The sequence below is a fragment of the Brassica napus genome, chromosome A4 (genome assembly GCF_020379485.1).
Source record: "Brassica napus cultivar Da-Ae chromosome A4, Da-Ae, whole genome shotgun sequence".
NCBI lineage: Eukaryota > Viridiplantae > Streptophyta > Magnoliopsida > Brassicales > Brassicaceae > Brassica > Brassica napus.
Genome location: NC_063437.1, coordinates 10324627 through 10342229, shown reverse-complemented (window position 1 = coordinate 10342229; position 17603 = coordinate 10324627). Strand labels below are relative to the sequence as shown.

Here is a 17603-nt window from a genome sequence, read left to right as displayed (position 1 = left end):
ATGTAAGTTATGATTTTGCAACTATATATATAAATCAAAATAAATTCAGAATAAAATTTAAAGCATCTAAATAATAACGGGTGAAGTGTTGTACTTGTAAATATTATAACTTATTTTACAAGTCATTATTAACTCTAGAGAGACTTAATATCTATTATACCTCACCAAAGTACAAAAATTCTAACTTATAAACTTTACAAATTAATTATTTAAATTCAATTGTTAATTATATTTGACAAAAAAAAAACTTAATGTCCAACAATTTATTCCGCAATTTGAAAGCGCAGATCAAAATCTAATATTATATTAAAATAGAAGTAATAAATGAATCAAAATGAAAATTTAATTAAATTGGTAAATTAACATATTTTTAACAAGTTACTTTATTTAAATAAATAGATAAAATATCATTCATTATTTAATATTTCTCTATTAAAAGAGAAGTACCATTTTTATCTACTATAAAATAGTCATACTAGGTCCACATAATCAAGTACATCTATTTGATTATTTACATTAATTTATTAAATATATAAAATTCCTAAAGTATCTAAATAATAATAAATAAATTTTAACTGTAATGTTTTATTTTATTTTTTCTTATAAAAAATATATTTAGAAAAATCTAATAAAACGTTTTAAAAAGTTCTTTAATAAATGCATTGATTAATTTCGTAATTAATAATAATATAATATTAAAATTAATATTAGTTAAAATAACTTTTATAAAACAAAATAAATAAAATGTATATATTATTTTTATAAATTTTATAATTATAGTCGATATTATATTAAAATAGAAGTAATAAATGAATTAAAATGAAAGTTAACTAAATTGGTGAATTAAAATATTTAAAAAAATTATTTTTTAAATAAATAAATAAAATATCATTCATTATTTAAAATATATTAAAATATCATTCCGTTTAAAAGGATAAAAATTTGTAAATTATGTAATATTTTGATACAAAAAAAATTAGTAACATATGTTAAATTTTTATATATACAAATATATATTATCAATTTATTTATTTTGGAAATCACAATAATACATTATATAAAAATGATTAAAGACAAAATATAATATGGAAACTATATATTATAAAATAAAAGGTTACCGGCACGTATGTGCGGGTCAGAATCTAGTATATTCTTAATTTAGTATAAATTATTATGTTTTCAGTCAAATTATATTTAATTAGAAGGATTTGAAAAATCAACTTGGAAGAAAAGAACATATAAACAAATATAAGATAAAAATCATAAAGATAAAATTTTGGTAGTATTTAAGATTTTAACAATAGTACAAATAATGATTTTGCAACGATGTAATTTTAAAACAAAATTAAAATTTTGTATCATATCAAAAGTTTGTAATTTAACACTATATCATGATTATGTAATCCTATAATTCGGATTTACCTCTACAGTTTTATGCATCCCATTTTTAATTTAAAATTTTGTCTTCAAGTCATGATTTTAAAATTTCATCACTCAGTTTACAATTTCCTAGTTCTGATATTAGAACATGATCTTTATATTTTGATGTACTACATGGAATTTAACTTCTAATTCTCATGCAGTGTAAGAGTTTTATATGTATACTAGGTAAAAAAAATGTAAAGCACATTGTTAATTAACAAAACAAAACTAATGATATAATTTTTTGTTCGGTTGTTACTAAACCAAAGAATCACCATTTCAAAATAATAATTAATATATATATATATATATATATATATATATATATATATATATATATATATACAAACACATACATGTTTTAAATTGATGGATGAAAGCCCAATACTTACAATTAAATAGAAGCGGACTTTTGTTTATAAACCATTATGGGATTAGGATACACAATCTATTTATTTAGAGTAATTTTCTCTATTCACTTATTCAGTATGTAAATTAATATCTTAATTTAAAGCATAAATACACAAATGTAAGTAATTTCATTAGAATCGTAAATCAATTCATTAATAATTGAATCCAATATTAATGTATATATAAGATTGTTAGGTATAAAGTCAATTACTATAACTTTTTGGTAAGTTCTTAATATTCATTTTCACAATTAATACATATTATATTAGAAATGATATTGTTTCTCTAAACAATTATATTCACTTGATTCTCGAGTAATTATGATATATATATTACATTAATCTAATGCATAAAATTACATAAATATTTTTATTACATAATTTTAAAACAAATCACAGATTTAATGGTTACAATATAAAAATTAAGTTTTGTAAATAACTATTTGGGTACATCTAAGACATGCATTTCTGTGCCTATCTTAAATTTAAAATTGAATTAAAAGGACTTCGAACAATCAAACATTTTGTAGACATAGAAAATGTTTTCCCTATAAAAGAGAACATATGTAAATCTACTACGACATAAAATTATTATATAACGTTCAAGAAAGGATTGTGAATTATGAAAAAAAAAATGAGGAGCTAATGTAAAAGTGAATATATGATCAATACAAATATTGTTAGCATGTTTATTTTAAATAATAAAAGTGACGAAAAACATGTATACCTTTTAATATATTATGTTTAGTCTCATTCACAATAGGTAGTATGAAATGCACCATAAAGTTTATGTGTTATATTTTGTTTGGCCAGGAAGTCAATTTTCACTATTTATAGGTTATTATATATTTTCCTAATTAACAATAATATATGCTATAGTTAGTAGCTAAACATATTTATGTTTGAGCCAAGATAGAAGAAATAATAGTTTTGAATACAGAATAAGAAAAGTTACATTGCTCATGCATCGACAATAACATTGATATATAACAAATGTACATTTAGACAAATATACATATGGTTGTGTCTAACATATAACAAAACATACATATATACATACATCATTTTTTCCTTAAATATTATATACAGTATGTACTATGTCATGTGGGACAATGGTTAGGCTTTCTGCAATATGCACATATATATATATATATATACTTATATATAAAAAACGTACATGTAGACACCTAAAAAAATTTTGAATAAATATTGTACATAATATATAACACGTTATGTTTCAGATGATTTGACTTTTCAAGTTTTTGATAAATAGGAAATTATTTATCCCAGAAATTCTATGTGTAATTATTATTATAAATTGATTACATATCTACTACTGACCTAGTAGTTTGATTAATTACTATAATCTCGGATCAAATATAACAAATGATTTTATATATTTGATAGTGATTTGATAAATACAAACATATATATGTATGCGTTAACAACAGTTATAATATAGAACTATATATATAAAACAATGTGTGCTTGTTATAATTAATGAACATACAGTGGTTCTTTTATTAATAAACCAGTTTCAATCCAAAATTAATTCTGTCGATGGAAACAGTTATTATGTTTCACTAAAACTTTATAAATGAATGGTCCACAATGGTATTCTTGTAATAATTCTATTAAGTTGTGTCTTTTTAATAAGGACTGTGGGAAAAGTTGCGGTGATGACACCTAAGCATTGAATCAAAATTTACAACTTAAAAATGTTCTCAATTATTATATAGGGGATTACTATAAGAACCAAATGTTTGATTATTGAAAATATATGCTGGAAAACTTGTTGATCTCTAAAAAAAAAACATAACATAACAAAATATAAATAGATATATAAAAACAGATGGAAAAAGAGACGATATATACATAGAAGATATCACTTTAGATTGTACAGGAAATATTATAAACATAGAAATTATCTTCATACATAGAAATTATCTTCATTGCTAATTAGTCCAATCCTTGCATGAGCATATGAATGTCATCCATAGATTCACAAATATATGTAAAGTAATCATCCCATGAAAATGTTGTAGCTGGCTCGGGAACATAGCTTGATGTTGTGGACATGCTAGCCAATGGTTCTGTGGTCTGTGTTGTAACATCCAGACTCAAATCCATCTCTCCATCAAAAGCATTTTCATGCTTATCATCCTTGGTGCAATCTGTTTCTTTGGTGTTAGGAGATTCATTCTTGTTTGTGACATGTCTTATATATCTTGCAAGGATGACATTTTGGGGTGGGTTTGCATTTTTATCACTTCGCTTCATTCTCTTCTGGTGCATTCGACGTTTTGTACCATTCCAGCGATTCTTAATAGCATTTTCAGTTCTTCCACAGAGTTTTAAGGCAATCTTGGCCCATTGGTTGCAAAAAACTTTGTGGGCTTCAACCAACATTCGATCTTCTTCTTCAGTCCAAGCACTTTTCTGAAATCACATTAACAATACATATACGAAATTGATTGCATTAACAATATATAATAATTTATTATATTGTTGTATGTGTATTCATATTCAATATGGATATATATCTACACATATGTAAGTTGTGATTTGTGACTAGATTTTATTTTCTTTAAAAGAAGCATTGGAATATCTATATAAAAAAAGAAATCACCTTGATGCCATGACGAAGATGGTTGTGCCACCTCTCTCTACATTGTTTTCCTATTCGTGTTCCAAGCATATTTGCGATCTTTTTCCAGTTTTTTGTCCCATAAAGCTCCACTACTTTTCTCAAATTTCTATATATTTTACATGTTCAGGACATAAGTATAATATGACATTTTCAACAACAACAACAAAAAATCATAGAAAAAATAATATATTTGTAAAATTTTAGAAAATGGAGTCAATTTTTTTGGTTTTATTATAAAATTGAAAAATAAAGATCGACAAAAAGAATAAAATATAAGTACTTACGTATCTTCACTCTGATCCCAAGCCCCTGTGTTAAAGTTGCCTTTCGTCGAAGCCGAGAGATCGATATCTATAAATGGGTATCTTGGTGGTATTTCTGTTATGGGAGAGTTAAAAGTCGGGAGATTTTGAGTACAGACAAAACTTCGACCAAAATGGTTGTAATTTTGGTTTGGCATCACCGACATCAGGCTTTGGGGATTAGAAACAGAATTACTTGTCATAATCGATGAATTAGACCAACAATTCACAGAAGATTGACCTAAATTATCATTGAAACAATCAATATGATCTTTTTGCAGATAAGCTAAATTATCATTAGTAAGAGAACTTTCAGTTTCGTTTCTGGTGAAATTTTTGTTGAAGATATTAAACGAGTAATCCATTTCAACACCAACTCAGACGATGATTATGAAGTATTTTTTTTTATGAAAAAAACAATATAGGTATGAAATCGAGATTTTGCTTTTAGTTTGGAACCAGAGAAAGAAAGATATCAAATACTACGACTGGATAAGAATTTATAACTATGGGAACTTAAAGAACTATATTGATAACTATGGTTCTTGTAAAGGTAAAGATCAATATATATAGTTTCGAATTCAGTTAATAATGCCAACTTGATTCATTAATTAAGAAACTTTTGGTCAAATCTCTCCATTAAAATTAATTATTGCATTCAATACGGTCTAACTTATATAATCGCAATGCCACGTATATTCAAGTTAAAAGTCAAAAATACCCTTCTGAATTAGGATATATATATATATATAATGCCATGCCTTCTTTAGAAACTCAGTACGTGTCTAGCGAGTTATCATAAAATTGGAAATAAATCAAGGATTACTCGGAAATTTTTTTTATTTATCTTTTAGCTAATAATAAGTATATAAACTAAATATGTAGATAATAACCATAAGTACAAGCTGTCCTATTGGTTCGTACAATTCTATTTGGGTCTAAAAACCCAAGTTCGAGTTATGGGAGAAGGTTTTCTGTCTGCAACCCAATTTCACATATGTGGCTTTTTCTAGTTTTTAGTTTTGTTTAAACTGATTTTTCATGTTTTTTATACCGTATCTAATGGTATATCTACAAAAAAAACATATTTGGATATTAAAAAATAATAAAATAGAGTTTCCAAATCGTCACGGCTATTTACCGTGGAACGAGTTTCCGGCTGCCGAACCGTTCACTCTAGCAAGTTTTACAACAGGGATACCATGTATATTTAAGTTAAATGTCAAAAGTATGATTCTATATTAATTGACTTTTTGGACAATAATGTATATATCTATAATAAATTACCTCTAATTTTGTTTTTGTCAACTTTTCTTTTCATTGAAAATATGCTCAACGGGCAATATTACAAGCAAGTTTATAAAGTCCATGCCCCGTCAAATTACAAGCCCAGAATTTAAGTTAAAACTAAACCCAATATATTGATCTGAACCGTCTTTAGGCTACACGTGTTGTCCCACGCGCTTGCATGAATCCTCGATCTTGTATTACCTACGCGCGGACACGTGCCTCCGTCTGAGATGGGGCTCCGCCGTTGCGAAATCGTCAAACCCACTTGTAAAATCCTTCTTTCATGTAGCCGTCAAGGATGAAAGGAGCCTTCTTCATCCGCTGGATTTAATACCCAAGTAAGCTTTGACAGATTGGTAACAGACCTTTACCGGAACGTTTTCATCAGAAAACTCTGATTCATCTAAGTCTGTCCCATAATCAACAAAGCTGAATCCAAAACCTTAGCTGATTCAATTCAAACAGGAGGCTTTACGAAGTTTTAATCGTAAAGATTTATTCCTTGAAATTGAAATAGCTAAGCATAACCATAGGACAAATAAAACATCTCTAAAACTCAACGGGATGAGACTATTTCAGGAAAACAAAAGAGTCTTAGAGTGGTATAGAAAGAAGGATAAAGACTTAAATCGATAAAACAATGATCGAAATTTATTAACTTCAACCAAAAACCGAGAATTCTTAAACTTGAAGAACAGCTCCGATTCGACTAAAGAACACAATAAAATCGCCAACGCGAAACAAAATTCCGCTACCGGAACAGAAAATCGATCGTTTTCAATCAAATATATTACAAACACAAAAAAAAAGACTCTGAATCAATCCCTCTCCCCCTGAAAGATTTTAATTTGATAAGGGGGATGGAGATAATTTTCTCACCTCTGATTGTATTTAACTTATATTATATATATTATTCTGTAGTTTCACATTTTATATCTTTTTGTTTCATATGTATTATAATTTAAATTTTAAAATAAAAATACTTAGATTTTATAAGTAATTTTATGTGTGGCACATCATTTAATACAAAAAGCATTATGGTGAAATGCTATTTTCCTTGTCATTTTATATAGAAAACATATATTTTCAAAAAAAAGTAAAGAGTTATAATGAAATGTTAACTTATTTTATATAGAAAACATATGTTTTCCACAATTCAAGTTTGGAGTTTTAAAAGATTAAAATTGAGAAGTAAAGAGTTATAGTCTCATTTTTAAAAGTTTGATTTTTATTTCTGGTTTAGCTTTTAGAACAAGGATTAGAATTTTGACTCTTGTTTTAATTTTCAAAATACATAAATATAAAATTAATTTATGTTTTACATAGAATGTTGTGGTCTCATTCAAAATGGTATATTCAATTTAAAAGTAAATATATGTTTGTTTAGAAAAAATGCAAATAATAAGGTATGAAGAAGATTTTAGTAAGTTGAGAATATTGAATCCGTTTACGTAAAAATCATCTAAAGAAAGGAAATATGAAAGGGGAAACCATTCAAGGTATATATTGAAAAAGAGGTAGTATAAACATACTTTTAAGATCAAAGTTGTCTTCATCAATCAGTTTTGGTGTCTCAAAGTCCATTTTCTGGTAATGTCATCAACTTTATATATATATATATATATATATATATATATATATATATATATATATATATATATATAAAGTTCATATCTGATCTATTTGATTTTTTAAATAAATACATGTCTAGAGTTTGACCTGCGCGATGACACGGCTATTTATTTTAACTTGTAAAATCATTGTTACTTTATAAACTATTGGTAATTACTGGATTTTATTAAGTGTGATCAAACAATATTAGATTATTGTTTGATTATTATTGTATTGAATGTGTTAGTATCACAAATAAATGATTACTAATACATTCAAGTATAATAATTTTTTTTTGTTTCTACTAATTTTATATTGTGCTCAAACCCTAATATTTAAAAAGGTAATTTTTTTAATATCATTTTTTTAAGTTTTTATCACCAAAATGTCTTCAAAGAAGAAAAAGATTAAAAGACATTTGAGAGAATATTGTTTAAAGGAGGTAAAAAAGACTCTTCAGTGGTTTTTAATATATAAATATAAATTAATATAGGAATTTTTCTATTTTACATGTTAAAATTAGTAAAAACTAAAACAGGCAATTATAGAAAAACTAAAACGGGCTATTATTGGAAATTTCTCTATTTTAAATGTTAAAATTAGTAATTATATCTATATTATAAATGGACAACTTATTTTTTGACAAAAATATATGTTCAATATTTATTAAATATTAAAAAGGAGCCATATTGAATTTATACATTAATATGTGTATTATATGTTTCTTAGTTCGTAATAAACAGCTGGTAATACAAAATTTTATTCGAAATTTTTTTCGTTTATGTCGAATTTATGTTACTCACATACAAAATTATAATATTTTTTCAGTTTAGTTATTGTAAATTATAAAAATGGATTATGTCTTTGTACCTGAAGATTTTTTAAATTAAAAAAAATTGGAATGATATTTAGGAGTAATCACACATAGGATTTACGTGATCTATATATTTGGAAAATAATAATGGCAATGTAGTTTATTTAGATGAGAATAAAGTATTAATCGTGTTTTAGATTTACGTGGCAATATAGTTTTAATAACAGCGAAATATATGGCAAGATAATAAATATGTTTTTGATTTATATGTTAATTAAAGCGAAATATATGTTAGAGAATCACGTTTTGGATTTGCATGGCAATATAATAAATATTATTTGTGTATGTGTTATATTTAATTAGATAATCTTTAATTAAAAGGAGTGGTATGGAATGATAAATATTGAGTAAAACTCAGGGTTAAGTACAAAATGTACTCTTGTTTTAATAGATTGGATATATGTATATCTACAACTAAATATATGTACAATTTTCTATGTGTAATGTTTTTGTAATTATTTAACATATAATGTTATGTATTTTATTTATTAAATTACTTATAAAAGTATTAAATTAAGAGTCGACAAAAAAAAGTATTAAATTAAGAAAGGAATATAAAATCTTTATAACAACTACAATTCTGTGAAACTTTATGTTTTATAAAAAACAATAGTTAATTTTAAAAACATTAACCCTAGATATCTAACAATAATTAATTTTAAAAACAATAATTAATTTACAAAAGAAAAAGGAAAAACAGCTTTGTCTAACAAAATTCTTACATTTTAACTCAAAGACCAATGTGATTTGATTCTCTCGTACAAAATTTTGCAAAGAACGATGAAAGTCTAAGCCTTTGTAGATAATCAGTAATGCCTAAATAATACAACATTGAAGAAACATACTCTTAGTTTGATCTTCCATCAGATAAACCCAGCAGGAAGTGACTGAAACATACTCTGGGATGATCTTGCATTATATGAAAACCCATCATCGACGTTTATATAAGCATGCTTTCAACTCCGGCCACTCGATTTTCTTCTTATTTGAATTCAACTGCTCCTATATAAATCACACAATTAAAGAAAATGTTACATAACTAAAGTGGAGATCCAATCTCAACTAACCGAACCTAAATGAAACTTTTCTTTACTAACCTTTTTCTTGAAATGCAATAAGATGAACATCTTATTCGAGAAGTCCTGCACAAACAACCAAATGGGTTTATTTTCTTATAGTGAAAGTTCAGAAAAGAAGAGTGTAAAAATAAATAAATAAAATTTACCTTTAAAGACGAGCTAAAACCAAGGTCAGAAACTGCTTTCACAAAGTCCTTTGGGTCTGCTCCTCCATTGTTTGGATCAAACCTGCTTTTTACTTCCGCTATAAGAAGCCAACCACTGTTGAACACACCCAAGGAATGTCTTATTCAGAATCATGACAAATAAAAAAACTATGAAGAAAGCTCTAGCAAGTGAAAAAAAAGAAAAGAAAGCAGAACCTTGGACGAAGAACTCGATGTGCCTCTTTGATGTAACTAGAATAGTTTGTTCCCATCAATGAAAGGCAGAAAACAGCAACATCTACTGATGAAGACTCAAGCGGAGTCTACCAAAGAAAGAAACCACAAATAACCAGAGTGAAAAAAGAAAGAAACATCGTGGAAGTATAGAGAATTGCAGTAGTATAGATTTTGAACGTACATTTGACATATCACAGGCAATAACAGATGGGTCCTTTGAGACAAGATCAAAGGAGAAAACTTTGTTTTTCACACTCTTTGCAATTCTTGCATCACCTGACAACAAAAAGTAAACAGATTTATAACAAAGTAAAAGAAACTTCAGACAGTAAAAAAAACACAGGATAAGATAACCATCTCACCACAACCAAAATCAGCCACAACTAAAGAAGAGCTTCGAGACGATAACCAACTTATAATGGAGTTGACAGGAAGCTCAGGCCAATTTGTCATCTGTTGCTGATAACCAGTATGATACTGAAACAACAAAACATAATCAATTACTTGTTGTTTGATCTAATATGACATTCTTGTTTTTTTGGGAGTTTACCATATCAAACAAGGTTGGATCTTCATTGAAGTAGTCTAAAGCTTCTTTTCCACTGATAAATAAATAAAAACAAAATTATTGAAACTGAAGGAAAAGTTGTCGGAAAGAAATGAAATTTGTAAACTTACGAGCAAGTGTAGAGCTTCTCGTTGAGCCTCCTGAAGTTCCCTCCTGATAGTTTCTCTCGAAGCTGCAGATTTTCGTATAACAATTCAATACCTCTGTAACTTCAGCTACAAGACAGCAATCAAATCTAAGCTACAGAGAGAGAGAGAGAAGAGATAGAACCGTGTCGAGAAAGTTGGAAGGTTTAGGTCGTTTCGACAAAGCTGAAGATCCTCCATGTTGGTTGCTTTTATGGGTTTTGGTATCTCTTTGACGCTTTTTGTCGTTGTTTTGGTTCTTGGGTGACTCTTCAGGCTCTTCTTTAGGAGTTTTAGGGTTTCGTTGTCTCTTCCTCTTCCCGTTTCTGCTCGTAGCTTCCTCTTTCATGGCTTTAGCCGTCTTCTTCCTCCACAGAAACACTTTCTCTCAGCGTTAGGTTAGTTTCACAAAGTAGAAAGATTGTGCTCTTCTGGGCCATAGGCTTAAGTTTATTGGGCTTTATGTATTTGGCCCAATACAGTCCCCTAAATACATTTTACTAAAGCTTCAACAAAATTACTTATAGATTATCAATACTATTAAAAGGGAAGGAGTTTTAATAAATCTACTTAAAAAGGTTGTTTGGACCATTTCCTTGACTAACAATATTTTTGGTCTTACCATAATATTTAATTAACAATAAGTAACCAAAAAATTTTCTAACAAACATTTAGTAATACATTTATTTATTAGACCACATTATTTTATACAAGAACAAAGTTATACGACATATATGCTTTCCTTTATTAGATAACCGTACCATTTGCTAAACAAAAATAATGTACCACATATACTTTATTATATTATTCTCTAAACATGTCTCATTAGTCTCATAATTAATAAATGACTCATTTCACCCAATATAAATAAATTATATAAGTCGTTTGATCCACCAACTATGTAACAATACACGCCATCCTTTCTATATTTCTGTTTTAAATTATGAAAAAAACTAATTCATATATTTGCTAAGAATATATCTTAATTCGAAAAGTATCTAAATTTACAACAAATCAAAAATTAAATATTCTTATACTTTTATCCTATTTTAAAAACCAAGATATAGCAACATTGTTACAAAATATTTTAAACAAAAAATAATATACCACAGATATGCTATTTAAATTCAATAACTTTATCAACTTTAACAGATTTCATAACTCATTTAAAAATTAACATATATCATATATCATACTATACCATGTCATCATACATTATATATTCCCAAATATACAAAATCAAATTTAATAAAGTAAACCATATGTTAAAAATTATATATTTTACTTTAAATTATTTTTTATACAAAGTATTTATCATAAAATTTGTTATTTAAAATAAGTTTTAAAACTATTAAAAACCTTACAAATTTATACTATTAAATTAGCCAAAAATATTTCAAGTACGTCTTAAAGATAATCAACTCAAAAAATGTAACTCTTATAAAATGCATACAAAATACAATGAGAGAGTGTAAGGTCAAAAAAAAAAATACAATCAGAGAGTGTAGGTCTGATCTCAGTCAGCAGGTCTGGTTCATTTCGGATCCTAAATATTTGGACATAACTAGGTATTTAATTTTTTGGTATAGGTTTGGATTGGTTCTTTTCAGGTCCTGAGCGGTTCGAATCAATAATTTAAATACCTGTAAAATACATATAATTTTTAGGTATGTAACAGGTCCGAATTAGTTTGGGTATTGAGGAACCAAAAAATACTCGAAGTACCTGAAAACCCAAAAAAAATACTGAAACACATATCCAAAAACCCAAACAAGTACTCAAAATATTGAAATACCGAAAGGATCCAAAATTTTACATGAAATCTGACCCGAGGAACTGAAAAATAACCAAATTTTTTTTCGAATACCCTATATATTTTTTATTACAATTTTACTCAATACCCAAGTATTCGCAATATCAAAAACATATCTAAAATACTTGAATATACCTAATATACACAAAAAATTCAGGTACTTGGGTATTAGGTTGGGTCTCGGTTAGGATATTGACTCAAAGAAAACTTGCGGGTCCAAAAAAAAAATTGAATATGTACTTTGCCCTAGATCCAAACAGCACCAATATTTTCAGATCGATTTCAGTTTGGTTTCACGGATCTGGTAAAATGTTCATATCTAAGAGAGAGAATTACATAAGAGTATATATATAAAATCATAAATTATACAATTTTAAATAAATTTTTTCTTCGATATAATATAACTTTTGTAACATAATAATGCATAACAATTTTAAAATACTAATTCATAATCTTTGTTTACAATCTAAAGAAAAATCTGCGCTTCGAAAGTGCGGATCAAAATCTAGTTATTGATTATTTGATATTCAACACGGCGATGTTGAATTCGATTTCATTGTTTTCCATTCACCATTCTGCAGATACTTTTGTAACTTTTCACAGATTTTTACTTTCCTAATGGGTTCTTCACCGCAAAAGCTGTTATACTTGATATTACATAGCTTGTATTGTCTCTTTCTTTAGCTTGAGGTGGATCATGAGTCATGACTCGACTTCTCATCAATCTTCCACGTTAATTAATACCAAACTAACAAGAAGCGAATTATGAGGGCACAAAGCCTCTATTAGTGAATGCTCACGAGAATATATCTTTCATTATTATTACTAGAGTCGGTGTCTGCGCTACGCGCGAATAACATGTTTAAATAAAATAAATTTATTTTTGTTTGCTAGTTTTTAGTTGTAGATAATGTAAATTAATTTTTAGTAGTTTCAATTTGATTCTCTCCTACTTGGTTCGTTTTTCAAAGTTCGGAATGAGAGATGATGGGTATGTTGTGTGAAGCTTAGAGTTGTTGATCCTAATTTCACTTAATATATTTTATATATTTTGTTATTTGTATTAAAGATAGCATATATTTTATTTAACTCTCAATGAAAGCAGTCGGCTTTTTTGGTATGAAATATGACAATTTCCTTTCTTAAATTGTTGACCAGCTAGAAGAATATTAATCTTGGAGCCAGTTAAATTTGGAGAAATCAAGTGGATTTGATTTTATGATTTTCACAGGGCGCATCAAATTGATGGCAAATATGTGGTAGCAAAAACCAAAGCTAGAAGTCTAATGTGACTCTTTAAGAGTAACTTTCTTAGAGGGTTTAAAAACGGTCAAATAATTCGACTGCATGCATTGTATTTTGTTTTCTTGTTCTAAGTAGAATAATTAACAACTGGACATAAAATATTATAAGTTGCATAACCAAGACACAGAATGAAAACCAAACAACTTTAAAAAGAAAACCCAAACCATGATGTTTTTCCAATAATAAAATTTCTTAGCAAAAAGAAAAGTAAATGACTAAGGAAAAATAAAAAAGACTGTTATTAGAGAAGCATGCTGACTGGATAGTCTGTACAGCCATTGATGGAGTGGCTTTAGTGTAGGTGATCTAACCACAACGCTTGATATGCTTTGGTTTCTTCTGGTCGTTAGTGGGAAGTTGGACGATTGTTTGCATAGGGAGATCCACCCCCACTGCTCTCAGCCACGTCTGAGATTTCCACTGCAGTTTGCTGCACGGTTGTTTTGGGTTGTGGATAAAGGAATAGGTGGCGTGTTGAGTGGGGGATTCTTTAATAGTAAAACTGCAGATGAGACAATTCTAGTAGCGGTCAAGGATAGTCTGGTAGATGTGAAATTGTAGTGGGCCACCTTGATCCTGAATTTCTTTATTTGTTCTATTGTATCAATAAAACATTGTGGCAGTGGAACCTCAAGCTCAGTCCCATCACCACCGTTTTCCTATTATAACAACATCTCTTTATCAACTTGGTAGCTATTATAATGCAAAGACGTAGTAGAATAACACTAACCTCAACATAAGTGTCAATCAACTCTATTGCTTTTCTGCCAGTGAACTATTTCCCAGCATCTCCGAGAATGATGAAAGTGCACTGCTCCTCATTATCATAGACAAACATCTCCACCCGGTAGTTGTTTAAAGGGCAAGTGATTAGTATATACTTTGTAGAATGCATATATGTTTGAAGGGGGAATCTTACTTGGCTACTGTAGTAGCATTTTCATTGCAGCATTTTGGACAAATCAGTGTTGTAGGCCCACGGTTTAACTTTGGCTTAGGCCTGGGCATTTTACCCGGACCCAAAGACCCGACCCGAAAAAACACGGTTCGGGTGAAAACCGACCCGATCAAATTACCCTATCGGGTCTTGTTGCAGAGGATCCGCGGGTCTTGGACCCGACCCGATCCAAACCCGAAACTCGATGGGTACCCGAATTAATAATGTAAATGCATCAAGGAAGAATCGAAGACGTGTTATTTGTCTATAGAACATGGGGGTCAACCACTAGGAGACAACGGATTGTTGTTCTATCTCGCATTGTTTAATATATATACACATTTTAATATAATAAAAACACAAATTTTGAATAAAATTTCGAATATTTTCGGATATATAAATATCTTCAGATATTTTTTTGTATTTTTAGGTCTTTTTAAATCGAATCCAAACCGAACCCGACCCGAAACCGAACTAAATTCGAACCGATAAATTCTAGTTACCCGAATGGATCTAACTATCTAAGACCCGACCCGACCCGGACCCGGCACGATCCGAACCGACCCGGACCCGGCACGATCCTAAACTCTTAGACCCAGATCCAAAAGGACCCGATCAGAACCCGACCCGACGACCCGAATGCCCATGCCTACTTTGGCTGACAATCCTTGCAAGCAATGTAATACCACTCAGTGCTAAGTTTGACATCATCAATTCTGGCAATGCAGTCAAAGTAGGCAATTTGAAATCATGTGCCAAGGGTTGTCAGCAACTAAATTCAAAAAAGTGTTTGATTTTCATAACCAAATGGGATTACCTTAGCAGGCTGACGCTTGATGAAGACAGCAATCTCACTTATTGTGAGCGTCTCAGCTTTAACCACCTCAACAGGGTTGACCGAAGAAGTTGCAGATGGGTTCGTGGTCAACCTTGAATAAGAATTTTAAATCAGGCGATGATCAAGGCTGTTAAATTATAGGAAACTAAAATACTAACCAGGTCAAGTACTCTTTGGGGGAGTCAACCTCTTCGTCCAAAAACACTCTGGAATACGACATTGAACTTAGGCGCAATTTTCCTGTCAATACAGAAGTAGTTAGTGTTAGGTTTATGTTACTGAGATGTGAGTGAGTTGGAGGTCTTATATGGAGTGTGAGAGATTACCACCTAGTCTTTTAGGATTGACCGTTGTGACCAATAGAACCGTTCGAGTGGCTGCACATGCGTCAAACTTAAGGCAGAAATTTTCTGCAGCCTCATCCCATAGGTAGATGTTCATTACTGGACCACTGCAGTTTAAGAAAAGAGTGGATGTTTAAATGAGGAACTTAAGGTGAAGGGATCATAAATTAGCAAACGATATATATGCATTGGTTGAACTACAACTGCTTACTTTTTAAGCTGCAAATGAACCATAACTCTCCGAGAAGTTGAGTCATCCTTGGTGCACAAAACCAGACGCTGATGGAGAGGCTGACCATCGACCAGCTTAAGGTGGCCAACAACATCTACAACACACAGTCACACGCATAGTTACTCAAACGGTTAGAAACAATGTACGAAGAAGCTACACTGGTGTTTGGCGAGAATGAAATTTTTTAAGGTACCTAAGTTTTGAAGATTATTATTTTCTTTCCAGCAGAGTATTTATAAACCAAACAGATGGTTTATAATTCTGGGATTTTTTTAAAGTTTAAACTTGATAAGAACTCATCTAAACCTTACCGTGAATATCCCCTCTGAGATCGCAATTGGCTTCAAAATCTGAAAAGGAATGGATTCTGAAGCGCTCTGTCAAAATGCCTTCAATGTTTTCTTCAACCTTCGACAGGGCCGAGACGTGTGAGATGCAAATTACCAGATTTTGATCAGCAACATGGTACATCACCTTGCTGTTGGATGCATAGAAGTTTGTCAGTGTGTAGATACTCCCACGCTCGAGCTCTTTTTCATATTGGTTGCGACGATTCTGACCGATGAACCCCTGAGCCAAAGTACCCTACAGAACAGAGAGACAATATTGAGTCAGTTGAATATCATAAAAGTAGAGTCTCTTACTTCAGTCTGTTGCTTGTAATGAATGTAAAAAATATCTGCAATATATCAAGTTATAAGTGTTAAAATAGATAGACATAAGGCAACAAAACAAACTTTTCAGTTCTTGTATTACTCAAAGACATGTTTTATATTAATCTAATCTCTATCACAGCACTCTCGAGTAATTCTCTCAAACCAGTAATTCTCGAGCTAATAGAATAGATATATATAAGACAATAAAACAAACTTTTCAATTCTCGTATTAGTCGAAGAGATGTTTTATATTAATCCAATCTCTATCACAGCACTCACGACTAATCCTCTCAAACTAATAAATCAAGTGTTTTTTTCCAAGATTTGCTAATATACTTTTCTGTTCGTGTATTTCAGAAGTTGGCACCGACATGAATAATGAGACAGGAAGACATACCTCTTCATCGATCATAAGCATCTCAATCCCAAGAAAGATGCATGGTCCTCCTTTAACATTCTTGCGAGCTTCCCAGAAATGAATAAACCTAAATTGCAAGGTAGAATCTCCTAGTCCTGGTGAAACATGTCGGAAGAGGAGAGGAGAAAAAGCTTCGCCGGTGAGGATTGCAGTTTTTTTTACCATGATAAAGGTATGGATTTTACGATATGAGGAAAGAGTGATGGGTAATGGTGTATAAATAGTCTGAGAAAAAGAAAATACATAGAGCTAGATATCATCGAGCCGGAAGGGGGATGTGGAGGGTCAGTAGGCATCTTGAATGGAGGATTTATGGGAGACCATTGAAGTTTTATCACTCTCATTG

The 17603-nt window shown here is 29.6% G+C and overlaps 2 protein-coding genes across 2 annotated transcripts; both read right to left on the bottom strand.

Annotated features, from left to right (window-relative positions):
• Nucleotides 1-9260: 9260 nt before the first annotated feature.
• LOC106446168 (ribosomal RNA-processing protein 8) lies at nt 9261-11119 on the bottom strand. The gene is made up of 9 exons (XM_013887858.3): nt 10860-11119; nt 10700-10761; nt 10572-10623; nt 10384-10498; nt 10203-10297; nt 10001-10107; nt 9785-9899; nt 9657-9701; nt 9261-9561 (listed from the first exon to the last, which is right to left on the bottom strand). The coding sequence occupies exons 1-9, from the start codon at nt 11061-11063 to the stop codon at nt 9490-9492; spliced, it is 867 nt and encodes a 288-aa protein (XP_013743312.2). The 5' UTR covers nt 11064-11119; the 3' UTR covers nt 9261-9489.
• A 2743-nt stretch (nt 11120-13862) lies between these two features.
• LOC106449629 lies at nt 13863-17603 on the bottom strand. The gene is made up of 7 exons (XM_013891365.3): nt 17237-17603; nt 16495-16768; nt 16163-16277; nt 15937-16058; nt 15766-15847; nt 14563-15698; nt 13863-14491 (listed from the first exon to the last, which is right to left on the bottom strand). The coding sequence occupies exons 1-6, from the start codon at nt 17420-17422 to the stop codon at nt 15548-15550; spliced, it is 930 nt and encodes a 309-aa protein (XP_013746819.2). The 5' UTR covers nt 17423-17603; the 3' UTR covers nt 13863-14491; nt 14563-15547.